Source organism: Phalacrocorax aristotelis, chromosome Z (genome assembly GCF_949628215.1).
Source record: "Phalacrocorax aristotelis chromosome Z, bGulAri2.1, whole genome shotgun sequence".
Classification (NCBI taxonomy): Eukaryota; Metazoa; Chordata; class Aves; order Suliformes; family Phalacrocoracidae; genus Phalacrocorax; species Phalacrocorax aristotelis.
The window spans coordinates 54,293,231-54,319,350 of NC_134311.1; the positions used below are offsets into that span (position 1 = coordinate 54,293,231).

At 41.7% G+C, this 26,120-nt stretch overlaps 1 protein-coding gene across 4 annotated transcripts; it reads right to left on the reverse strand.

Moving 5' to 3' along the window:
- Positions 1 to 11,193: 11,193 nt before the first annotated feature.
- Positions 11,194 to 26,117, reverse strand: ANKRA2 (ankyrin repeat family A member 2). 4 transcript variants are annotated; one of them, XM_075079791.1, is made up of 9 exons: positions 26,006 to 26,117; positions 24,914 to 25,317; positions 22,728 to 22,886; positions 21,281 to 21,346; positions 13,760 to 13,857; positions 13,470 to 13,595; positions 13,030 to 13,096; positions 12,858 to 12,938; positions 11,194 to 11,784 (listed from the first exon to the last, which is right to left on the reverse strand). In XM_075079791.1, exons 2-9 carry the CDS (start codon positions 25,200 to 25,202, stop codon positions 11,729 to 11,731), a joined length of 942 nt encoding a protein of 313 aa, XP_074935892.1. In that variant the 5' UTR covers positions 25,203 to 25,317; positions 26,006 to 26,117; the 3' UTR covers positions 11,194 to 11,728. The 4 variants fall into 4 exon arrangements, with proteins under 4 accessions (XP_074935892.1, XP_074935894.1, XP_074935895.1 ...); XM_075079793.1 differs by having other exon boundaries at positions 24,914 to 25,311; positions 26,006 to 26,063; XM_075079794.1 differs by lacking the exon at positions 26,006 to 26,117 and adding an exon at positions 25,679 to 25,802 and having other exon boundaries at positions 25,215 to 25,317.
- Between the last annotated feature and the right edge of the window lie 3 nt (positions 26,118 to 26,120).

Genomic DNA, 26,120 nt, shown 5'->3' on the forward strand with positions numbered 1-26,120 from the left:
TTCAAATATGTAAGTCCTCAAAAATACTTTAAGCCACTGTAGCCCTTGAGATGTTTCCTGCTGGTTTCTGTCCCATGAAGTGACTTAGAGTCTTGCTTGGATGGTCTAGGCAGTGTCAGCCTTTCCTCACTAACAGACTTCACTGGTGCTTAAAAAATAAGATCCTTGCTAAAACAGTATCTTTGAAATGCAAAATAATGCTAATCCGGTGATAAGCAGCCATATGACATGTCTGTGTAAGTCTACCTGCTAGGTACGCTCCCAAGCAGGAAATACTGGCTAATCTTTGCAACCCTAGACTGTGACTGATGATCAAGATATGATCAAAATGTGTTCTTGATTATAGCAGATTCTAAATGTAAGTATTTCTCTTGTTGGAAGTTTATAGTAGTCTTCATGTCTGACACTTAAATGCTCAGTCCTGGACTCAATGCTGTGATTATTTTCTCACGGTAAGGAGTTTGGTTATGGTCTTCCTGGTCTGTCATTAACTGCTAGAAACTGAAAATAGTTGTTGATGTTTCTCATTAGCTTGAACTTCTATGTAGCCATACTTAATTATACCATTAGAGATCCACATCTGTAGTCTTGCTCAAGGAAAATGGCTTCATATCTCCATTCCAAGTATCTTGGACAATGGAGAAATGAACACAGATGTCTGCACTTCTATTGAAACAAAGGTTTGCTTGAACTATTTTTGAAAAGCTCAGGGAATGTTCTGGTTCTGTCATATCAAGCTTCGTAACAGCTTTACTCCGATGCAGTAGTGGGTACTAGTGAGACATTTTCATCATTTTTACAAACACCTTCATAATTGTTAATCTCATACTTTTAAGGGCTTTGCTCTGCTTTAAAATTAGTATATTCTAATAAAAAGACAATTAAAACCCTTTTGGAAGATGGTGAAACTGTATTTTATTAAGCTAGTGTGTGTGCATATATAAAAAGCTCCTTACTATGGTTTTAAAATAACATCGTTTTTAAAGCTCTTGAGTTATTACAGATTGGATTTTTTCTGAAGTATTGTGAATTTGGGATTGTGTCTCTTAGGAAATGTTCCCAGTGAGAATTTCTCGTCATTAGTAGTGCATATTTTATATACGTGACCAGGGAAGATCACTTGAGTTGCCTTAAGATGTTCACAGCTCAGTACCTCAAATAGCGAATCAATACTTACGTATCTTATGTTGATTTGCTGGGGGCATGGGGGAAGTTCATGCAGTTCCCTCTTCTATGAAATTTTGTGCTAATAATGTGTTTTGTGTGTGGAAAATCATGTAGACATTACACCCTCCCTAAAACCTAAAGTGGTTTCCTGTATCTCTGCTGAAAACTTAAATGTCACAGGTGGAGTAACAAAGGACATTCGGAATTGAGAGAATAGCATCTATTTCTTGTCAGAGGCAGTGGGAGAGTTAAAAGAAAACCAAGATGTGATCAGAACAGTGGCTAGGAAAAAAAGACGTGTGTGAATGTTACAGGTGGTGGGAGGTGACTGGGGGAAGGTAGTATTTTTCAAGGGAGGTGGGGGGAGTGATTGAGAAGCCACAACATGGAGGCTGGTTGATCATCCCATTTGTGAGAATGAATTAGAAAAAGTTACGGAACTAGGGAGTTAACATTCAGCACAGATAGAAAAGCCTACAGGTAAATCTGTGTTGATGATGACTAGACTATAGCCTTAAGTGACTGGTAAGATGGTGGTATGTGTAAAGAGGAGAGATTTTAAAACTAGGTATTTTTAAACATTAACAAGTTCAACATGTCTTGGGCTTACATAAATATATGGCTCCTGATTTTTTCTAAGCTATTCTTTGTTCCTTTTCAGATCTATAGTTTCAGCCACATCCAGCAATTTGTGAGAGTTACTGAAAATGTTTTACATTGGATGTGGTAGCTGAAAGATCCTGACCTATCACAAAGACTGGGCTCTGGAAGGAGGTATTTTTTACAGAAAAGGAGCTGACATTGCTGCTGAGCCAAGCTTACTTAGCTAAGGTGGATAGTCTGTAGCACAAGGGAGTTATCATGATTAGTTTGACTGAGTCAAACTCCATAACTTTAAAGATGGATAAAAAGTGGATGCATCTAAAAGCTCTGAGAGCCAGGAGTATAAATGTTTCTGTGTATTCTAATAAACTTTAAGCTGCAGTTTCCTGGTAGCAGAAGCTACTTGTGGTCTTATTGTGAAAGTCTTCCGTTGCTCTGTTAATCTGCCTTCACTTCATTGCATGGATTATCATTAGAGAATGATGTTACTGAATAGGAGGAAGACAGTTTATGTAATACTGTTACTGTACTGTCTTGCTATAGTCTGTTTTTTTTGTGAGAAATAGATTTAACAGATACAGCTTCTGTATTGTGTATTACACTGAGCCAGTCTAACATTTTTGTAGTGCTGAGATTAATAACATTTTTACAGACGAGTTACAACCTTTTGTATTACCAATAAATCTGGGCAAGTCATAGGTTAATTAGTGTTGTAATGGTATAAGCACTAATCATTGTTTTTATAGTATATGTCTATTATTTCTTATTTAGGTGGAAGGCAGAATTCTAGGACACCAAACTGTTTTTCAGATCCTGGGCTGGTTGAAGGTCAGTTCGATCATGTAACAAGTGCTTTTGCTTTTAGATCCAATAACCAACATTTGCAACACTTTTCTTACAGAGTCAGGGATTTGATGTGCTATGCAGGATATTGGCAGAAGTGGGTTGAGATAAGCACAGTTTAATAATTACAATAAAATAATAATTATGATAATTATTATGATAATAATGACAATAATGTTAATATCCTAAAATGGAAAAGGAAGGGAAAGAAAAAAAAGATAAAAAACCCACAGAAACACGAACAATACAACCGCTCACCACCCGCCGATCACTGCTGCCCATCCCTGAGCCGCGATTGCTGCCTCCCTCCCCTGGCCAGCCCCTCCCAGGTAACATACTGGGCATGATGTTACATGATATGGAATATCCCTTTGGTCAGTTTAAATCCTCTCTCTTAGCTGTGCCCCCTCCCCTCCCGGCTTCTTCTGCACCTGGCAGAGCATGGGAAGCTGGGAAAGTCCTTGACTAGTACAAGCGCTGCCCAGCAACAACTAAAACATCTGTGTTATCAACATTGTTTTCATACTAAGTCCAAAGCGCAGCACTGTGCCAGCTGCAGTGAAGAACATTAACTCTCTCTCAGCTAAAACCATGACAACAGGTCAGTCAACTCCCATTTTGTTGTGTTACAGCTGGGGGATTCATCTGCCGCCACCAGGCGTATGTCTTATGTAAACATATGGCAAGGTAGAACCGCTGCCTCAAGGCTCCTGATCCTGTAAAGGTAATGTGAACATGAGTGTCTGTAGGATTCATTCCTAAACTAAAAATGAGGCGAAGTGGAAAAATTGAACAGTTGTGGCAGTGGAGTGGCAGGCTCATTGATTTGAGGTGTCTGTTTTTGTCCCTGGGGCGGCTGGCATCCAAAGCAGCAGGGAGGAGTTAATGTGAAAATTCATTTATTTCCCTCCTGGCTGCTTCGCACCACTTAGTGTTAGGAATCAGGAGATGGTACAGTTCTTTCCAGTTTAGGGAAGTTCCTAAATAAAGTGAAACCAGCATAGCCAGCTTATGCAGCTGGGGTTTGCCTTCAGCATATGTTGGGTGCAGCATTTGGATAAACAATCCCCATGTACGTCTGCAGCATTTCATGCTCCAGTAATTCCTACCCGGGGTGATAATCTTTAAGATTTTTTTAACGTGTTTTTTACTGTTTGTAGCAGCTGGAGTAGCCTACAGGTCTCAGGATTCACTGAGTCATCTTCTTCCACCAGCATACAAAATTCAGACTTGCTTAGATGTGACCTCATGCGCATATACACTGGTGTCTGGCTGATCTCTGTCAGGAGCTGTAGGCTAGATAGATTGTCATTCTGCTTTAGTGGGTCAGCCCTCTCACATTTGTAGAATAGACCCTCTACTCCCATTATATTTGTTGTTCATATTTTAGCATTGTCCTATTTTAATTATTTGTATCTTGAAAATTAAGCACTATTATTTGTTTCAAAACCTGGAATTGTTTTTGGTTTTGCTTTTTCAGTTAGGTCCTATCTCTGTAGCCATCTGGTTTCATCAGGAAATACAGTAGATTTGACAGACAAACTATGCCAGTGGGCTGTAAGTTAAATTCCGAGGGGGACTTGAGCCTTCAAGGATGCACCGGTATATTTTCTGGGAGGCTGTGGATCTTCTTGAAACCCTCACATTTTACATGAGCAGAAAAGCATAACACTTCTAAACAAAAGCCTTTTTGGAGATGATGGCCATGTTGTTATGCCTGTCATCTTACCCTGTACTTGTGACAGATGTTATAGCACAGATGCAGAATAGCTACGCAAGCCGTTTTTTGTGATGCATTTTCAGAAGCAACTGCATTGTCCTTTAGGTTATAACATTTAAGATAATCTAGTGTTAGCCTAATGGCTACCAATGCAGGGTGCAGGGATTTATAGGGTTTAGCTAGAGCTTGCTCAATTTTCAACTGTACTAGAAGCCTGGTGAAGTGCTTGCACACCAAGCTTGCCTGCAGATTGCACACCACCCAGTGTCCTCTAGCTGACAATAATACAGAAAGGTTGAGTCAAGCCATTGGATGGTATGATGTGTCCTCCTGAAATACTTTCAAATGATATATACTAGGATTTATGTGAAAATGTTACTGTCCTGTAAGCTCTGTTTTCTGTTTATGAAATAGAAATGCTGATGTGCTAGAAAAATGTGTGGGCTGTGAAAAACATATCATGTGCCTGTATTTGCCATGTTTTGATTTCAGTGGTAAAAAAGGAGCACATGCAGTTGGTTTTTTTGTAATGAACCAAAACAATATTCCCCACAATGCAGATTGGAAAAAAATCCTGAGATTACTTGCGTTTCTTCTGGCAGGAAAAGGATGAGCTGTACGGTGCAGTCCCACAGCTGTAATCCACCTTGTTGCTGTGCCCAGTTTACATCTCCCTTTCTGTTGTGCTCTGCCACCTTCCCTGCTGATTTCTGCATGCATGGTTGGCTTCATCACTGCTGATCTGCTGAAGACTGACTGACATGCTTTACAGTCCTGTATGCCTGGAGAGTTGCTAGCTTAATTTGGTGACAAATCAACCTCAACAGAAAGATCTATTCAGACGTCATTCGTAGGACTAACCCCTAACAATATCTTTGATCTTTAAAGTTCCAAGTGAGTGGATTCCTAATTCACCCAGTTGTACATTCATTGCCAGACAGAGCAGTGTACTTCCTGAAAGTGTTATGTGCTGCACAGCAGGAGGTGCATGCAAGCGAACTGCTATAACAATACTAACGATGATCATTCTAGTGATGGGCTGTGTCTGCACTCCAGTGATTTATACTGTTGTTGTAAAGGAAAAAAAAAAATTCTGTTCCACAATGTTCAGGAAAAACTCTGCTGCAATGCCCCTAGCAATCAGCTTCCTAGTGAAAAATGCAGAACAGATTTTAGCCTATCATCCCAATAAATATAGCCTTTCTCTTTTTTTTCTATCCCTTATCCTTTACAGTTTCATGAGAACATAGAGTTGCGTCTGATTCATGCTAGGGATTACCTAGAGCTGTGAATGTGAACTGCTTAGGCAGAATGAGTTACCTAGAATTAGGGTAAACTTTAATGGTTGCTCTACTTCTGACACTTTTAGTTCCAAGTACACTAATAAAACAGTTGTGGAAAATAAGTAGTAATTCTAGCCTTAGTTTACAGCTGTCTCTTAGTTAACAGGCTGTGATTTAAGTAGCATCATCAGGGTTTAAACAAGTGAGCTTCAAGCTTACTTAAAAGTTACTGGAAGAATGTAGGACCAAGGCACTGTAAAACAGCTGTGGAAATCCAAAATTGGTGCGTGCCATATGTACAAATTTGACTGTGTTGTTTATTGGCCAAGTTAGTATAAGGTTCAGTGGCTGATTTCCATCTCCTTGGAGTTGAGTAATATTATTTCTTCCTGCAGAAATACCACTGGGATACCAACTGCTGAATTCTCTGAAAAAGAGTGCCATGGGGTAAACCCTGCTTGTCCCCTGGCCTTGGGACAGTTCACCTCTGCTGCTACAGTGGGGAGCTGTGATCACCTCACATGGATCTTGGAAAAGGTGGAGAGCAGAGGCCCTATCTCCCATCCCTTGGCTGTATGCTGTGGGCATCAGCACCCTGTGTAGGAGGTGTAGGATACTGATATATCTATACATTTTATTTTTTTTTTCTTTTTTCACACCGAGGAAGAACCCACAGGAGACTGAAGGGAGATGAGGCTCTACCCTGGGAAGGTCTGGCAGGAGGTTTTTGCTTTCTTCTACTGTCTCAGAAATACAAGTGGGGGATTCAAAGACAGATAAACAGAGAAGGTAACACAGTGGAACTAGTAGCAGCCCCATGGAGAACCAGAACAGACAGGGAAGAGTATTAAGAAGTGCTCATGAAATTTACATGCAAATAGTAATGCTGGCGTTGAAATGATTAACTCCTCACTTGACTGAATCCTGTCCGGATGAAAATGTATGGATTTAAGGTTATGTTTCTGTCACCCAACACTGAGGGGACAGGCAGCTTTTTTTTAGGGATCCTTGGCAGAATCATGGTGGCACTAAGCTGTATTTAGAATGGAAGTATTTTTTTACGAGGATATTATGATTAGTGTAGCACAGAATTTAGAATTAGAATTTAGAATTAGAACAGCACAGGATTTCGCCAAGCAGAATCAATGTAGCACAATCTATAAGTAATGTAATATAGAATTTATAACAATTTATGATTTCTAATCACCTAAATACTAACTTCACCTGTGATTTTTAATCACCTGTACCCTCTGCAGATCAGGCTGGATCTCAATACATGGTTTGCTGTGTCAATGCAACAATCATAACCTAGACTTGAAAGTCGTATAAAAGAACATGTGTCACTCCCTCAGTCCTCAGAGGAAGCGCGCGATGGCAGAGGTGTCCCTGGCCACGGGGGGTCCCATTCTCCCTGCCCAGTAGCAGTTCTGGTCCAAGTTACACTTAGGACTTAACTGCTTGGTTTTACAGACAGTGCTCTGGGTGCCATTAGGCTCCTGTGCTCTGTGGCGGGGTCATCAACACCACTGGGTTGGCCAGGTGCCTGGGGCTTTCAAGGCTGGCCAGGAAGGGAGCCATCGGCCTCATGCCCAGGAACCTCGAGGCCAGCAGGGAGGGGAAAAAGAAATCTCTTTGTTTTGTCTGCTCGATGTACAGGACCTTCAGGGCCTGACAATGAGGGGAAAGGGAATGAATACGCGATCCGGTCAGTACCAGAGAACAGCTGCTTGTCTTATAAAATGATGTTATGCTAACGGTAGTAATGACCAGGGGTTGGGAGCATGCGGTACTGGTCACAGTTCCTTTAAGAATGGCTTTACAGACAGCATCTTAACTTCTTTTAATCAAATATTAACAATCTACTTATGGTTATTCTTCACAGTTATTGGTGGTTCAGTTTCTATCACAACCATTGCCAAACGGTGAGAAATAAGAATTTCTTTGAGCAATTACAAAGTGGATGTGTAAAATTTTGTTTTCTCCTTGGTAGAATTATTTCACACCTGTACTATTGCCCTCTAGGAACAGAGCTACTTGCTTCTTATTTTCACCTCCCTGCCAAACAAAGCCTGTCTGTCATGTGCTGCAAGGTTTCTAAGCTGTTGCCGCCAGCAGTAGCTGTAAGTGAATGTTAATTCTGACAAATGCAGTACCCATTGCACTGCAGACTAGAGTTCATTTGTTGTGTACTCCCTCTGTTAAATAGACCAGAATACCCTGCAAAGTCAAACATGAATGAATGAGACAAAGACTTTGTGCGGCTCTGAACCATTTGGCTGTTATGGCTACATGAAACTGTGCTAGGCAATTTGCTTTGTGAGGCAGAGTTCATGACATCTGTGATTACATGCTGCACATCACTGAATTTGGCAAAAATAAGTTAATCAGGAAAAGTAACTTGTTTGCTAACACTCTGAAAGTGTGCTATCATTCAAGTTCAAATGTAAAGTATTTTATTAACATTCCTGCAAAAAAATACATTAGCAGGAGATTTTTGTAAAAAGTTTGGGGAGAATCAGCTTGGAGTTAAGATTTTGACTGCAGAATTTTCAGACGCCTCTATTCATGTGGCATGCTGTGGCAAGGAAGCACTGCTGCCTTCAGAGCCATGGGTGTGGTTCAAAGGTAACTCCTAGTGTCCTCTCCCTGCCATCAAAGGCTACAGAAGTTGTTCACCAAAACAAAACCAGCAGGCTGACATTTCAAAAGGCTTATCAGTGCTGAATCAGGGGCTTTAAAATTTTTACCACTGTAAACAAAGAAAACAATTCTGAGAAGTGTTTACACCGAGACAAACAATTAATCGTTGTGCCTCAGAGAAACGCAGTTTGTGGAGTCAAGCATGCTGTTAATATTGCATAATCTACAGTTGTCTGTGCTTACTTGACAGTGATTTTTTCCAGTGAGTAAAGCTTTTTCTTTGCATAGTTTTTTGGTTCTGCTCCCCCACCCCCACCCCGCCCCCAGTTTAAGTTTTCCTCAGGGTGTGTGAACTTCGAGCCTTTGAAATACTGCTGGCTGTTCCCTGCAGGCCCCTCACAGGAGCCACAGAAAACTTCAATTCCATGCTCGTTGCCTGAGCGGCATAATGTTGTACTATGGAAAGAGCTCTTAATGCAGGGAACAGCTTCTGAAAGATGACCATCTTCACCTTTGTACTCACTTCTGTGGGATGCATGGTGATGACTATCTAACAACTGCTTGACATTCTACAGCAAAAAGATGGAAAATGTCTTAATCTACTTCCCTCTATTTTTCTGTCTTCCCATAGAATCAAAAAATGCATTTTCTAGGATACACTTCCAGGAAATATTTAAGAATAGTCAGTTTATTTCCTATATATATTAACTCAATGCTGACTGAAGTTCAAGACAAAATACAAAGCAGATATTGAATATTCATCATTTAGAACAAGTACTTTCCTGTAACACAAACAACACAGAAAAAGGAAATTCTGTTCCTTATACATACTTATAACATGTATACATTTTTTTAAGACGTCTTAAAAATTAATCAGAACTGGCTCAGGCCGTGATATGTCAAGAAAATACAGTTTGCATTTTATTTGCATTAATTTTCAACAAACATGGCAGTTCAACATTTGTTTTTGCAAAGGCCATTAAATCCCAGCCTTCCTAATAAGCAACTTTACAGTAAATGCCACTTCATATTATTTTAAAATTACTTAACAAGATGACATATTTTTCTAGATTTTGATTATGAAACTACTTCCCTCCCTTGCTTCCAAGGCATGTCAGATTTACTGTTTCTTTAATCTGATTTAATCATGCATGATACAGTAAAGCTGATCACCTACAAGATCAGGTGTTGCTTCACTTCCCCTAAAGTTCATTCCATTTCAGATTTCAGCTTCATGAAGGAAATGGATCTCTGCACTGGTTCTCAAACAAACACCCTTTCAGAGGTTAGTTCTGACCTCATTTACACCTTTTATATACCACAGATGTTTCTGTACAGAGTCAGAGCGAAATTTGGCCACAAATTCAGGTTTAATCCATGTAGGTTTAGATGTTTGTTTTTTACATTTTCCCCTATTGTGTATTCAGTCACTTTGAAAGAACAAAGTTAGCATTTTGAATTCATTTATTTCTCTGGCTCTGACCCAAAGAATTTGGCTGGATTATTCACCAGCCTTCCAGTACCTTTTGTCAGGATCACAGTGTGTGTACTTCAAATAGTATTGATTTCCTGTGTGCCTGGAATTATTTTCAAATAGAAGAATTAAACAGACACTATATTAGGAATACAGTAACTTAACCTGGGTCCACTCATGTCTTGTGAACTCTAGGTAAATTGGAGACTGGGCTCACTACCCATGGGCTGGGGAAGTAACACAGGGATTAGGGGTGTATATATGTGAATAGATGCCAGACCTCTACTGGACACAATGGAGAAATGCGTATGGAAACACATCAATACCACATGGGGGATCCGTAGGTACTGTCAGGGGAAAAGCTTCTGAAAAGTCTCTTTCAAAAGCTTATCTATTATTTGTGCAAAAGTTGTCACATGTCCCATCACTCCGTAGTTTTGATTAAGCGCAGGGGTGCCAGAAAATCAGTTAGATTTTTCAACTAATTTCAAAGTCATAATTGCTGTTCTAACTAAACAGCTACACCGGGACATCCCCCTGCACTGGGGGATGTGAGGCTGGAGAGCAGCCCCACAGGAAGCAGTCTGGGGGTCTGGGTTGATGGTATGAGTCACCAGTGTGCCCTGTCCTGGGATGCATCAAGCACAGCACAGCCAGCCCGTTGAGGGAGGCAACTGTCCCACTCTACCCCGCACCGGTGCAGCCCCACCTCAAGTATGCCTCAAGTGTGGGTTTGGGTGCCTCAATGTAAGAAGGACATCAAATTGTGTGTCCAGTGAAGGGTGACAAAGATGGCAAAAAGGTCTGAAGGGCAAGACTTAGGAAGAGCGGCTGAGGTTACTTGATTTGCTCAGCTTGGAGAAGAGAAGGCTGAGGGGTGACCTCATTGCAGCCGACAACTTCCTCACCAGCGGGTGGCAGAAGGGGAGTTGCTAATCTCCTCTCTCTGGTGACCAGTGATGGGACACATGGAGATGGAATGAAGCTGCATCAGGGGAAGTTCAGACTGGGCTTTAGGAAAAGGCTCTTTCCTGAGAGGGTGGTGAGTTGCTGGAACAGGCTCCCCAGGGATGTGGTCACAGCACCAAGCCTGTCAGAGTTCAAGGAGCATCTGGACAATGCTCTTAGGACTACCTATAACTAAATCATATGACTGTGAGGAACAGGGAGTTGCACTTGATGATCCTTATGGGTCCCTTCCAACTTGAGATATTCTATGACCCAAAGGATGACACTTTGGCTGAAGAAGCCTGGAATGCAGTAGGCTCTGGCTTCTCCTCCCACACAGCTGATGTCTGCTTTCAGGCATTGCAGGGAAGGTATTTAGGAGCTAGGAATTCTGCACTGGCAATTAGGCTTCCTTACACCAGAGAAATTTCCACCGAGGACATTCTGGCCTAGTTGTTCCAGGGCTACAACAGGAAGGCAGAGGCAGGTGGAAAGAAATCAGGTAGGAATTAAACTACCATCATAGAAGTCCTTCAATTTATTACCAACTTCTTCAAAACTGGACAAAACCAAAAGCTCACACAATATTATTAACTGGGGAGCTTGAAAACAATCACACATGGTGCACATTTGGTATTATTAACATTAAAGACATCTACTATAGTGATGTATCTCAATATCTAAACAAATTTCTTCTTAAGAATATGTATCAATGATGTGATCAAGTAGGATGCTTGGCACAGTGCTCCCCACGGTGCTCCGCGTAAACATTTAGATGGTCAAAACAGGTTTCATTTACAAAGCTTTTCATGCACAAAAGCTCACTTTTTCTTCTAAAAATCATATAAAATATATTTAAAAGGATGACATTGCATATTCCTATGAACACCAATGGAAGAAGAGGAAGCATATTAAAAAGCTTAACTAAAACCAGCAAATAATTGAACTGAGGTGAAGTTACAAAACAACCAACCCTTGTCACTGATGACAGGGCTAAAAAGCAGTTTGAATCTCCAAGCCAAGAACTGACACCTGCAGAAGAGCCAACCATTATTCCTTGATATTTTGAAGTAGCCTTAATAAATGAGACTCAATAACCTGTTGAACTAAAGCAGAGAAAAAAATCAGGTTAACCAGTGTTCAATGTTTTTTCACATCTTAAAGGGTGTACTATTTTTTCCTCACAGATGCCAGGTTGCCCTGTACAATTATTTAATAAAAAACAGACAGGAATAAATTCACTCTGGGAAGAGAGTTGCCATCCCTTCAGAAAATAAAAGCTTCATATAATGCAAAAACAATACACCCAAGTAAGGCAGATTATGGTTTTTGGAGGTAATAATCTGTTCTCTGGTTTGCATAGGCAGATAGCATACAAAAGGAATTTTTTAAGCCTATAAATGGAACGTAGGCAAAAATATTTATTAGAAACTACTTCTGTGGAATGTTTTGAGATTGAACTCTAGAAGTAGTCCTACGTGTACACACCTGCGAAGTTACTGCCCTCCACCCCTCCTCCCATAAGCAGAGGGCTCTGCTTGGAGAAGCCACACATGCAGTGCTGGGCTTATTTTTGGATTCAGTTCATTTCTGTAACGGCAGACATTGCATTACTCTCAAAATGAAGGTAGCATGAGGGAAAAACAGAGAGTCCCTTCTTTGCTTCTGTTTCCCAGAACCAAGTAAGGTAGTGTAATTCACTGACCCTGGCAGTATTACTCTCTGCATCCAAGATAAACTAGAACTAGAGCTAGTCTGACAGGGGAAGAAGGTTTGGCAAACTACATCACATCATGCCAATCAACAGCACTAGGGCAAGGGGTTCAGAAGGGCTGCAGGCCTCTCTTCACTGTCCAGGGCAACATACACTCCTTTGTTCATGGTGGGGGAGCAGCTCAGCTCCCCTTGTCTGGATCACGGCTGCCTCAGCACTACACACCATTATTTGTGCCCACAGATGTAGATCCAGGTCAGTGACATCTTCTTGCTAGGGACCTGTCTTTCTGAGACAGGGATGGAAGCTCCTACCCATTTTGCACCAATATATTTAGGTGTATTTAGACTTTTAGGACAGGGATCTTCCTAGAGCTGCAAAACCTCTACTAGGCCATCAACAGCAGCTACGTGAATATGGAGCAGTAAAAATAAAAATCAAAGAATTTACATTTGCAATACTCACCACTCCGATAGCCCAAGGCTACAGCCAAATCCATGGAATTATAGCCAGCATCTGTTTCAGTAGTTGGATCAGCACCCCTTTCTATGTAAAATTAGAAAAGAAACTCCTATTTCTGACAATGAGAACTAATAGTACATTATTACTGATAACTCAGTTTGGACAGTCTACTTACCAAGGAGAATTTTCACACATTTCACGTGGTTCCCATGAACTGCATATAGTAGAGGTGTGCCTCCATTCTGCAAAAGCAGGGAAAAGCATGACTGAGCAGTCTGCAAATGCAGTTCCTTAATGTACCAGTATAATTCCATGTATCAGTAAGAGCCTTCACAGGTTTTACAAAAAGGTGATTATCTTTTGTTTCTTCACACCTTCCATCTTCTTTTTTTGTCTGCTATTATTCTGTAAGCTCACCTTCTGCAAAGACTCAGCGTTAGTCTCATTCTCCTTTTACCAAGAAGTCAGAACTAGTAGGGCCAACTTCTCTTATCCTCTGGAAGTTTTGAAACTCTCTGATATTTCAGAAGTAGAACGATTTTCAAACCCAAGCCAGTGCTGTTTCAAATTTCTGACCAAAGAACCCTCTTACATAAATTTAAGCTGGAGTCTTACCCAGTCATACTCATTGACATCAACTCCACAGTCAAGCAGCATTTTGACAATATCTGTGTATCCTTTACTGCAAGCCAGTGAGAGGGCACTTTCTCGCCCTTTCCCCAAAATCTGAGGATCTGCACCCTGAAATAATAATAACAACAATAAATTAAGAATGCTTTTTAAAAATGTGAGGTTTTACACAGAACTTTAAAACTTTTATGTGTGTAGCAGCAGTGAAAAACTTAGGAAGGCAAATTGAACTGAAAGGTAAATAAATTTAAAATTAAGTGTGTTATTTTCCTTACATTCTGGAGGAGAAATTCCACGACTGCTATCTGCCCATGAGCTGCAGCCCACATCAGAGGGGTAAATCCTTCTTCATCCTTATGATTGATTACATTTTCTGTTTAAAGAAAAATATGCAATTTAGTAATCCCTTTCACTAATGCACTGTATGAGCTGTTGAAATACTTTGACGTATCCATGGTGAATGGTCTGAGGTACCTGTGTGTCCTACAAGTCATTCTCATCTTAACTCTAAAAACAAAATTCTGTCCCAGTAGTGGTGCACATACCTTTGTCCAACATCCAACTGACCAAAGTAAAAGTTAAGATTTGGGTTTATTTATTTTTTTCAAGCTCTGTAAATCAACCTCTGTTTTTACTCAGAAATGTTAAAAGTCTGTAATCTGGGCTTTATCTCTGGAAAGAAGAGAAGGGCTGCTCGAATAATAAGGTGGTACATTCTGCATTATACTGTAGAAAGTGTTTTTTTTTCAATAGACTGAGCCACACAGTCTTGTAAAGGATTAGCTTGTAAGGCACTATGGGTAGTAAAACTCCATTCCCTGCAAAGCTCATATGTAATCAATAGGTGTTTTGTGGAAACAATTAAGGTCTACTTCTAGTGCAGCTGGTAGAAGGAACAACTTTTTTTAACAATTATCAGACTGAAATAGTTTAAAGTTGGATCTTTTTTTTAAATATCTAAGTACTTAAAATATGCCACGCTTATCGTAGCACCATAATATGCATTTTTAACTGCTACTAGTACTCCAGAATCCATTTGCTGTCCATATACATGGTAAATTACAAAGTATATAGACTCTGCGACTCATTACCTGCTTTCCAGTAAACATTTCAACAAAGATACTGTCATGGTTTTAGCTGGGATAGAGTTAATGTTCTTCACTCTAGCTGGCATAGTGCTGTGCTTTGAACTTAGCATGGAAAAAACGTTGAGATAACACACAGATGTTTTAGCTGTTGCTGAGTAGAGCTTGTCCTCGTCAAGGACTTTTCTAGCTTCCCATGCTCTGCCAGGTGCAGAAGAAGCCGGGAGGGGAGGGGGCACAACCAAGAGAGCGGATTCAAACTGGCGAAAGGGGTATTCCATATCATGTAACATCATGCCCAGTATGTTAACTGGGAGGAGCTGGCTAGGGGAGGGAGGCAGCAATCGCGGCTCAGGGACGGGCAGCATCGGGCAGTGAGTGGTGAGCGGTTGTATCGTTTGTGTTTCTGTTTTTTTCCCTTTTTCCCTTTTCCTCTTTATTATCATTATTGTTATTATTATTATAATAAATATTATTATCATTATTATTTTATTCTAATTATTAAACTGTTCTTAACCCACAAGTTTTTTCTTCCTTTTGCTCTTCCAATTCTCTCCCCCATCCCAGAGGGGTGGAGAGAGTGAGTGAGCGACTGCGTGGTGTTTAATTGCTGACTGGGGCTGAACCATGACAGTCCTTTTATCCTTGTATCTGCCCCTTATTCCATTCCATCATTCATGTCATGCTCAGGTCCCATACTATTCAACACAATTTCAATAACCCCTACCAGCCTTCTCATCCTTTAATAGAATATACAGATTTCATTTATCATACCCCTAGTCTATGGACCACTCCTGTAAAATGTCTGTGAAATGTCCACTGAGTTCATTTAGTCCATGACATTGGGCTCCATCTATTGGACCAGTCTTTCAGAGAGATGGTGTGCATGGTGTTGGATTCTTGCATGCTGAAGTCAGTCCTTGTTCTATCACCGCAGCACTGTTAGTCCTTGTTCTATCACCGCTGCACTTTGCTTGGTTCAATGAAAGTTCATTGGCTGTTTTCATCCAAAATCAAATCCCCTTGAGGCACCCAGTGGACTCCTCCATCCTCCTGCATCACCCACCAAGTACACCCAGGTCCTCACTCAAAAGCAATCCCACAAATGGGTTTGCCTTTGCCTGAGGCAGGAATAACCCAGACTGTTTTCCCCAACATATTTTTAACGTGCACTACAGGGACTCTATCCTCTTCCACAGTACATAAGGGTTCTGACTGGGCAGGGCCAGCTCGATTGGCAGGTCCTCTCGTGTTGACTAACCAGGTGGCTTTTGCTAAATGTGTATCCTAGTGTTTAAATGTTCCATCCCCCATTGCTCTCAGTGTAGTCTTTAATAGTCCATTGTATCTTTCGATTTTCCCAGAGGCTGGTGCGTGATTCCTGGGTGACTGGGGTTTCCTATTCAAGCCCACCGGATGATCAGTGCAACCCATTTACTCCATGTAGCATCAGCTGCATGGTGTGTGGAGGGGACCTTCCCTTTGAACATCCAGCCCAGCACTGGCAGTCGGGGTGCCAGGAGCAACTGTGCCTCAGTACCAACCACTTCTGAAGCAGCTCGAACCCCTTCATGTGCTGCCAATATCTCTTTTTCAGTTGCAGTATAGCGGGCTTCGGACCCTCTGTATCCCCGACTCCAAAACCCCAGGGGTTGACCTCAGGTCTCCCCATGTGCTCTCTGCCAGAGGCTCCAGGTAGGGCCGTTCTCCCCGGCTGCAGTGTAGAGCACATTCTTTACATCTTGTCCTGCCCGGACTGGCCCACGGGCTACTGCATGAACTATCTCCTGTTTAATCTTTTCAAAGGCCTGTTGCTGCTCAGGGGCCCCATTTCAGATCAGTCACTTGATCAGGTCACTTGATAGAGAGGGCTTACGATCAGACTGTAATTTGGAATATGCATTCTCCAAACAGCCACAACGCCCAAAAAATCTTGCGTCTCCTTTTTGCTAGTTGGTGGAGACATGGCTGCTATTTTGTTGATCACATCCATTGGGATCTGATGACAGCCATCTTGCCATTTGACTCCTAAGAACTGGATCTCTTGTGCGGGTCCCTTTACTGTGTTTTATGGCAAAACCAGCCTTCAGAGGATTTGGACTATTTTCTTCCCTTTCTCAAAAAATTCTGCTGTGTTGCCCCACACAATGATGTCACCAATGTATTGTAGGTGTTTGGGAGCTCCATCCTGTTCCAGTGCATTATGGATCCGTCCATGGCAAATGGTAGGGCTGTGTTTCCACCCCTGGGGCAGTCGATTCCAGGTGTACTGGACACCCCCCCAAGTGAAAGCAAACTGTGCCCTGCACTCTGCTGCCAGAGGGATTGAGAAGAATGCATTAGCGATATCAATTGTGTCATACCACTTGGCTGCCTTTGACTCCAGTTCGTATTGAAGTTCTAGCACGTCCAGTACAGCAGCACTCAGTGGCGGAGTGACTTCGTTCAGGCCACAACAGTCTACTGTTAGCCTCCACTCTCCATTACACTTCTGCATTGGCTGTATGGGACTATTAAAGGGTGAGTGGGTCTTGCTGATCACTCCTTGTCTCTCCAGTTGATGAATGAGCTCATGGATGGGGATCAGAGGGTCTCGGTTGGTGTGATATTGCCGCCGGTGCACTGTTGTGGTGGCGATCGGCACCTGTTGTTCTTTGACCTTCAGCAACCCCACAACAGAAGGGTCCTTTGAGAGGCCAGGCAAGGTAGACAGCTGTGTAATTCTCTCCAAGGCAGCTAAACCAAAAGCCCACCTGTACCCCTCTGGGTCCTTAAAATACCCTCTCCTGAGGCAGTCTATGCCAAGGATGCACGGAGCCTCTGGGCCAGTCACAATGGGGTGCTTTCGCCACTCACTCCTGGTTAGGGTCACTTCGGCCTCCAATACAGTTAGCTCTTGGGATCCCCCTGTCGCTCCAGCAATGCTGATGGGTTCTGCCCTTATATAGTTTGATGGCATTAGGGTGCATGGTGCACCAGTGTCCACTAAAGCTTTATACTCCTGTGGGTTGGATGTGCCAGGCCATTGGATCCACACAGTCCAATAAACCCGGTTATCCCTCTCCTCTACCTGGCTGGAGGCAGGGCCCCTCTATTCCTGATCATAGTATTCGTCACTCACTTCTTGTAAATACAAGTCCTAAGGTTCTCTGTTAAGATCAGAAAGAAAATCAGCGCTTCTGCTCCTCAGTCTGGGGACCTGCTCACTGGAAACTGGAGCAGCAGCTCTCCTGGAGCAACCCCCATAGTGATTATTTTTCCTTGCAGCTCACGTACCCGTACCTCTAGGGTCGAGGTAGGTTTTCCATCCCAGTTCCTCATGTTCTCCCCATGATCATGCAGGTAAAACCACAGGGTGCCCTGTTGTGTGTATCCTCTCTCTTGAGCAAAGGGACGCTTAGTCCTACTGGCTGAGATACTGGTCTGTACTGGTGGGGAGGAGGACATATCTTCTTTGAATTGCTAGAACTCCCGGGACAGTTTCTCCACAGCTGAGACAAGGGAGGAAGAGATATTTGCTTTGTACTCCTGGAGTTTAATCAACTCTGCCACTATTGGTGACTCGTCATCTTTCCAGGACATTACAGCCAGTGAGTTTCCATGTGTCAATGGTGCGCTGTGTACAACTTCTGCCACATGGGTTGTGCGCACTGGGCTTCATCTGGATCTTTGGATGACTGTTGATCATCCAGGTCACCATAAATCATCTCAAGCACGCCTAGTTCCCTCAGGTACTGGATACCTTTCTCCATGGTCATCCATTTTCCTAGGTGAAATACAATATCTTCCTTGAAGGAGTACCTTTCTCTCACACCTGACAGGAGTTGCCTCCAGAGGCTGAGGGCTTGTTTCCCTTTTCCAATTGCTTTGTCAATGCCCCCTTCCCTAGAAAGGGATCCTGGTTATTTGGCTTCCTTCCCCTCTAATTCCAGACTGCTGGCCCCATTATCCCAGCATCAGAGCAGCCAGGTGACAATGTGCTCACCCGAATGACGGCCAAAATCTTTTCACATATCTCGCAGCTCACTCAAGGATAGGGATCAGGTAGTTTCCATCTCTTCTATGAGTTCTTCCTCTTTCTCCTCCTCTCCTCGTGATGGCCATGCTTCTTCATCATCTCTTTCTAAACAAGTTGACTTTCTCTTCCAAGATTTCTTCTTGTGTCAAGGGGCGACTGATACTGGCATGGGTTGGTCCTCTGATTCAGCTGCAGTGCATGTCACTGGCAGTTGGAGTGGCTGCAGTGTCTGTCATGGGGGTTGGAGTTGCCACAGTGCTTGTCGCTCTCCTTTTTTGTCTTTTTAGATCCAGAAGCTTCTCTTCCCCTTGGGGGTACTGAATAGTGTTAAACAGGGCTCGATAGGCATGGGCCAGGCCCCAGCACATTGCAGTGATTTGCATCCCTCTGGAATTGTCAGGGTGACAACATACTTCCTCCAAATATTCTACTAATTTTTCAGGATTCTGCGCTTGTTCAGGGGTGAAGTCCCACAACACTGGGATGTGCCCACTGGCAAATGCCCCCTGTCTTAGGCATTTGCCCATAATATCCCACATACCCTGCCATGCATAGCTATCGAGCCTTGGGGCAGATCTCTGGATGATATTCTTAAACTGCTTATTAACCTTAGACAGAACTGAAACCGCCTGCCAAAGCAATACCAACAGATGTATCTTAACTACCTAAGGATGTTCAAGATACTGAAAAGTTGTAATGAAGGAGGAGGCATTATATAAGACGGCAGCTAAGGTGCCATTCTGTATTTCCTCCATAAAAAACCTCTCAGAGGAGGTATAATTGCTAATTGTCTCCATGAGGTGGTACCTGAAGTACAGTAATGGCTGTTACTTTTTGCAAGACCCAAATAACCGATAATGCTGAAGGCCAGTATTTTAATAACAAATCTCCTAGGCAAAACATCTCTGATCACTGCAGAGCACAGCAGACTACAAAAACCAACAGCAATTTTTAACGTGTACTTCAATACCAGCACGGTGTAACTGGACAAACTAATATTGAGAACAGATGAATCAATGCTGTGACCAGCAACTGTTATTATCTTGAACCCTTTGTGCCCCACGTTGGGCGCCAAAAAGGACTGTCGTGGTTCAGCCCTAGTCAGCAATTAAACACCACGCAGTTGCTCGCTCACTCTCCCCACCCCTCTGGGATGGGGGAAGAGAATCGGAAGAGCAAAAGGAAAAAAAAAAAACTTGTGGGTTGAGATAAGAGTAGTTTAATAATTAGAATAAAATAATAATGATGATAATATTTATTATTATAATAATAACAATAATGATAATAAAGAGGAAAAGGGAAAAAGGGAAAAAAACAGAAACACAAACGATACAACTGCTTACCACCTGCTGGCCACTGCTGCCTGGGGATTGCTGCCTCCCTCCCCCCGCCAGCTCCTCCCAGTTATCATACTGGCATAATGTTACATGATATGGAATACCCCTTTGGCCAGTTTGAATCTGCTCTCTTGGTTGTGCCCCCTCTCCTCCCAGCTTCTTCTGCACCTGGCAGAGCATGGGAAGCTAGAAAAGTCCTGGCAAAACAGAATTTGGTGGCCAGAGAAGGGAACTGAGAGATAGGGAAGCACTTGTTTTATGACTTTATCCTTGAGGAGAGCTGAGAGACTGATCAAAGGAAACATCCTGCCTCAGAAGATGCTGCGAATGCGGTGATAAAAGCGTGTAGTCAAGGAGAACAACTAATTGGGATGTTGATAAGAACTAAAACGAAGTGTCTGTTACGTGAACTATCCTCATTATAATACCAAAAATCATGCCCATAGGCCAGGAATCTCCCCCCTCTAATAAGCACCTTACTCTCTGAGCATGTCTGGTAAGCTAAAAGTGAGCTGTATCTTTAAGTTAAAGCGAGAAAGAAATGAACCAATTATTAGCTGTGACTGACCCACTTAACTGTATAAATGCCTTGTAGTCTTTTGGTGTGGGGTACCTTAGCCTTGTGGGTTACCACCTGGCACCAAACTTTGCACAAAAATGAACTAAATAAGATACCTCTGCTCTGTGTGTAGTTTGGCGTTTTGCACACTGCGCAAATCAACCCACTTTTCGGGATAACAGATGGACTGAAATCATGGCTGATTACTCATAATACAATAAGAATATACTCTTAACAGTACTCTATTCGATATGTTATGTAGAGCTGAAATTTTGTACATGTATTCTGGACACAGAAACGTCACACTGAAGACTATCACCCAACTCAGAACAAGCAGCACTATTATATTGCAGGCATGAGCCATGGCTTAAGTTACCAACATAGAATATAGCTCTACATGTTGATTGATTAAATAGAATTGGAAAGCCACCATTTATACAAATGTGTTTTAAATTACAAAGATAATTTAAAAAAAAATTAACTCTTCTGATGGAACAGACTGTCCCTTCTCATTTCCATACATTAGCTACATAGCTGGGGAGCAGGGGGAAGAAGAGACTTACCTACAACTTAAATTAATACTAACGTTTAATTTAAAATCCAAATCATAGCAATGAATGAATAAAAGACTGATGTGAAACAACAGTCCATATCCATAAAGAATGCATACCTCAAATATCCTTCAACTTGTACCAGAATTGAGGATTTTTTTTAATACAACTTTGGGGAAAAAGTCTAGCACAACAGGGTATAAATGCCCCAAAGGAAAAAAAGCATTTCACCTTCCTCTGTCTCACCTTGTTCAATACGCGTGGCCAGATACAACATTTCTCCCTGAGCAGCCAGCTGATGAACTGATAACGCTGCAAAAATGGAAACAAAAGCATGTGTTAGGCACACCAATTTTCATCCTGCCCCATTTGGAGCTGGGCATAACTTGTCCATTGGCTTGAGCAGTACAGAACTTGGATTTGAGAGTGTAGACAGGTTTCACCTTATGTTCTGAACTGGAATCATGATCTTAAAAACTGAAAAGTTTCCAAAGAGTTTCATAAGTTTAGGTAATTTTTAACTACTATATAAAACATACTAGAAAGCAAAGATACTTCCTACATTGACTTTTTACAAGGCAACATGATCTCTTCTCGGCTGCTTGGTCAGCAACCCAAGATCACATTAAGAATATTTATCAAATGAAAATAAGCATCTTTTGATAAATTAAGGTTGTGTAGTTTAAAAATGACATCTAAGAGATCACATGTATCAGGAGACTCATCATGCTGCTCAATAAAGCCTGTAGCCAATGTAGAATAGATCAGACATCACAAAACTATAAACAATTTGACATCTACAGGGAAAGAAAATGTTTGTGGGCTTTGGGGGTTTTAATTTTTTTTTCATTTTGGGAAAAAAAAGTACCAAGCATTAAAAGCAGAATAATTCTTAAGAGGCTATGAAGAAAAAAATCTCTGATCCCATAGTAAACTCTGCACAGGTACACGTTTTTTATCATTACAACTTGGAGCAGGTCTGAAAGGTGCATGGGAGAAATATGTAATACATTATCCACATTATCTAATAACAAAATTAGCTAATGATTACATAACATGTAAATGTTCACTGTCCTCTTCCTATTCACTACATGAAAGTTTCATTATTTTTCAAAAAGACTGTGTATTTTATTAATATTTCCCATGCAAGCAGCCTTTAGTTGTTTTTTTTTTTTGAACACTGGATACAGTTTACAGAGGAAATAATTTATAGATCAAGTAAATTACAGAGAATTAATTTATAAATAAAATGCTTGACAATTAAGAATAAAAAAACTCCATAACTAATACTACCATCTTGACTTTCATGATCTGTAACAATCATGACGTTTGCAGTGATCTGTAGCACTTACCAATCATCTAATTTTAATAAATTTTACAAGATGCACAAGATCTGACAACAAGTATATGAAGCACATTAACTTAAAGCTTAGAAAGGATCAGAAAAATCTTTATCTACATTTTTTAGATAAAGAATTGGATCCTTTCTAGAAAATATGCTTCAGTCATGAATTCAGTATGGCAGGTGGGTTACTATTTTATGGTTGGAACCACGTGAAATTAGACAAGACTATCTCAATGTTTTCTTTCTATATTAAGATCCATTACAACACCAAAGAAAAAAATCGGAAAGATCTGTCAAGCATCTAACATACAGCTCAGAAAGTAATGATTAAGACAGAAGGATACTTACAGTTTACGAGCAGAGGTGTTGTAGAGACTTCGTTTCCCCTGTGTTTGTTAGTTAGGGTAGTTGACTGTTTTATTGGTGAGAAATGCTTAGTAGTTGATGGAGTATAAACATGTCTTACTTGGATACCAGGAGAAGGAGAAGTGTGGATGTTGCATTCAGCTACATTGAACAGAGGAAACAGACAGGATTCTAGTACTAGTAAGAGCATTAAAAGAAAGCCACAGATTCTAAGTCAAACTAGAAAGCACTGGTTACACAAGATCTTTAAAAACCCATGTTAAGTAAGCTCTGTGATGTGCTTTTTCCACTAGGTATTGTGAGAGTTGAATAAAGGGCTGTATTAATTTCTGGAATAAAACTATGCTGCTGCCCCACAGGTTCAGTATGGCATGATGTCACCCAGAGACAGGCTGCTGTCTGAATGAGGTAAGTCTTTGTCTAGATTTTAAATATTCCTGGCGTGGATTTATCAGGTAGGATGGCTCCACTTATCCTGTCATACCCTCACTTATGCTCTCCAGTGCAATAACATGATACAGCTCTGGTCAGCCATGTAGTCAGTTACTGCTCAGCTCAACCCTTTGCCCACTCTTTAAGCAGTCCCCTACTTGCATGGACATGACCTTCGCTAATTTTCTTCACCAGGACTTTTTCCACTCCTGCTGGATAAAATTGTACCTGCATTATGAATGTCTTACAAATACTCATCCAGCAGGAAGAGAAATATTCCACAATCACTTATACAAAATGCAACAGCAGGCCACCACTTGGAATTCAAGAAGTCATTCAATGCTGCTGTGTTCATTTTGTACTATTCTAGCTTTCTATTAGAATCTAATGGCATCTTATTGCAAAATATGTACGTTATCTTGGCTTTTAATTCTCCAAAGTAGATTTTGAGAAGTAGCTGAGAAGCCAAATAATTTGAAGAAGCTAACTGATTAAATACTGGAAAAAACATATTGCAGGCTTAAACTCCATTATTGGCTAAACTGATTTGACACCCGTGTGCACCAATAATTAATGACTGGAAGCTAATTAACATGCACTCTGAATTCACGCCATAGAGAACTTCATGATCGTAAACCCAAGCACATATTTGGGGACAGAACCAATTAAAAGTAGAGGGTAGCAGCATGAAAATGAAATTACATTTTGTTTGCCAGTCAGAGAGCTACAGATGATGTGATCAAATTAAGAGACCTACCAGGGATTTTTGACCTGCGGTCCCTGGATCCGCAGGACTACTTCTAAGGGGTTCGCAAATGTTACCTAAGAAAACCAACCCTATCACTGATGGGTCTAAATTTGCCGTTCAGGTCTGCAGCTCCACTAGTATGCACTTAGGGCCTGTAAATCAAAAAAGTTTGAAAATTACAATGGCTGAACTGCAGCCAAACAATCAAATCAGAGAAATCATCAAAATCCACAATAGGTCTGTATTTGTATTTGTTATAGGAAATATGTCAAATTCAACCTCATGAAGAGATACATTATGAACAGTCTGAAATATTACAGCGAGCATTGGAAACCACAGAGGGAAATAGACTGGAGTCCTAATTCTGTGGTCCATTAATATTCTCAGCCATGAAAAGGAACAGATCAATTCAATGAAGCTGCCCAGCAATGGCTGGAGATTGGCTGCAGGGATCCAGATTTGCAGCAACATTTGCTTTCAAGTAGTGTTGAGCCAATTGCTACAACTACAGGCTTTGTACAACCATATTGATAAAACGAAGTCAACCACGTGACCTACATTATTTTTGTCATCGTACTAGTGAAAAGATACAACGTGCTGCAGCTGAAATGATCATATAGTGCTTTCAGTAGTGTTTGGTAAAGACACATACATGCAACAATGTGTACATGTTGTAGGACATGCTACACAAAAGAAATAAGCTTTTTTTCATAATCAGCACCAGCTTTTGTTAAATTACCCTAGTGACTTTTTGTGCTGCTACTTTTTCAATTAAAAAAATAACGTGTTTTACAAAACAATCTTGGGGGAAATTAATTTGACATTAATAATCCATTAAGCGTGTAATAAAAATGTTAGGGGAACAAATCTTAGAAAACTATTACTGATTAATGCACTTGTAAGACAGGGGCTTTTTTTTAAAAAAAAAACTAACAGCGTTAGAGGATGACATAGTCCACACATAACAATTTGCACCAAAAAGCTCAACCTTTAAATAAGACAGATGCCACTTCAAGGTCAGAGTTAACTTGGTCTTGAATATTTTTACTGTCCTCCTCATTCAAAGATTTCACAAATCGCGAGCAGACGTTCATATCAAATCTATTGGGCAAAATGAATTTCATTCCCATGGCAACACTCTGAGCTGGGCCTTCCTCTGTGCTAGAGTCAAGCTGATGCTCCACTTTAATGTCTGGCATGGGCGGAAGGCTGTAGCCAGTGGGGCATTCTTCTACAATTAACTGGGCCCCTGCATCTAAGTTTGTTGAAGATGCCATGGCCTCAATTACATAGTGGTTTTATGCGAGATGTTTCTTCATAGTTTCTAGCCAAAAGCAGTACTGGCCAACCAAGCTGTATCTGAAGAGATCTGGATGCCTGAAACACCTGCAACTAAACACACATAACATAGGTTAACTGCATTCTAGTGAAGCAATGCACAAAAATACACCATACTCTGCTTCATTTAAGCTTACGGCATTTGGTTTTGATAGTCAAACCTTGGTGAAATACTGATCTTACTGCTGTCACAAACTGCTGACCAAAACCTCCATTTTATCACACGGGTATTTAAGCCAAATTCTGTAACGAAGCCAGTAGGAGTTTCATTTAAGTGATGTTTCAGAATATTAGTCTGGTAGCAAGAAAAAACTCCCACCATAATCAACAAGGTTTATACCACGACGGGAATAAGCTATAAGAAGATTACTTTATTGCCTAAAAACATGAGACTTGAAGGAAAAGTTAAACCGACCTTGAGTCCCTTTACGACTGTAGGTCTTTTCATAACCCGAGTAAAATAAATGGCTTCTACCGTACGCACAGGATAAACCTCCCTTTAGACCGACCACGGCAAAACATCCCAGAGTACCGGGGGCTTTCAGACAGCACCGCGGGACGCCTAACGCCTGCCTGACGGGGCAGCCCTCCCCCCGCGCTGCAGGCCGCAGCCTCCGGGGCGGGCGTGAAGGCGAGCGGCGGCGGCAGCAGCACCCGCGGACGCCGCGGAGCGCCCTCCGCCCGGGACCCCCCGCCCCCAACAAAGCGGCCCCGCCGCCCGCTGCCGCCAGCCCGGCCTCACCTCAGCGCCCCCGTTCTGGCCGCTAACGGGAGGGGGGACGGGGACGTGACGCCCTACCGCTCCGTCAGCGGTGGGACGGAAGTGACGTTCCTCCACCGCCGTGGCGATTGGCTAG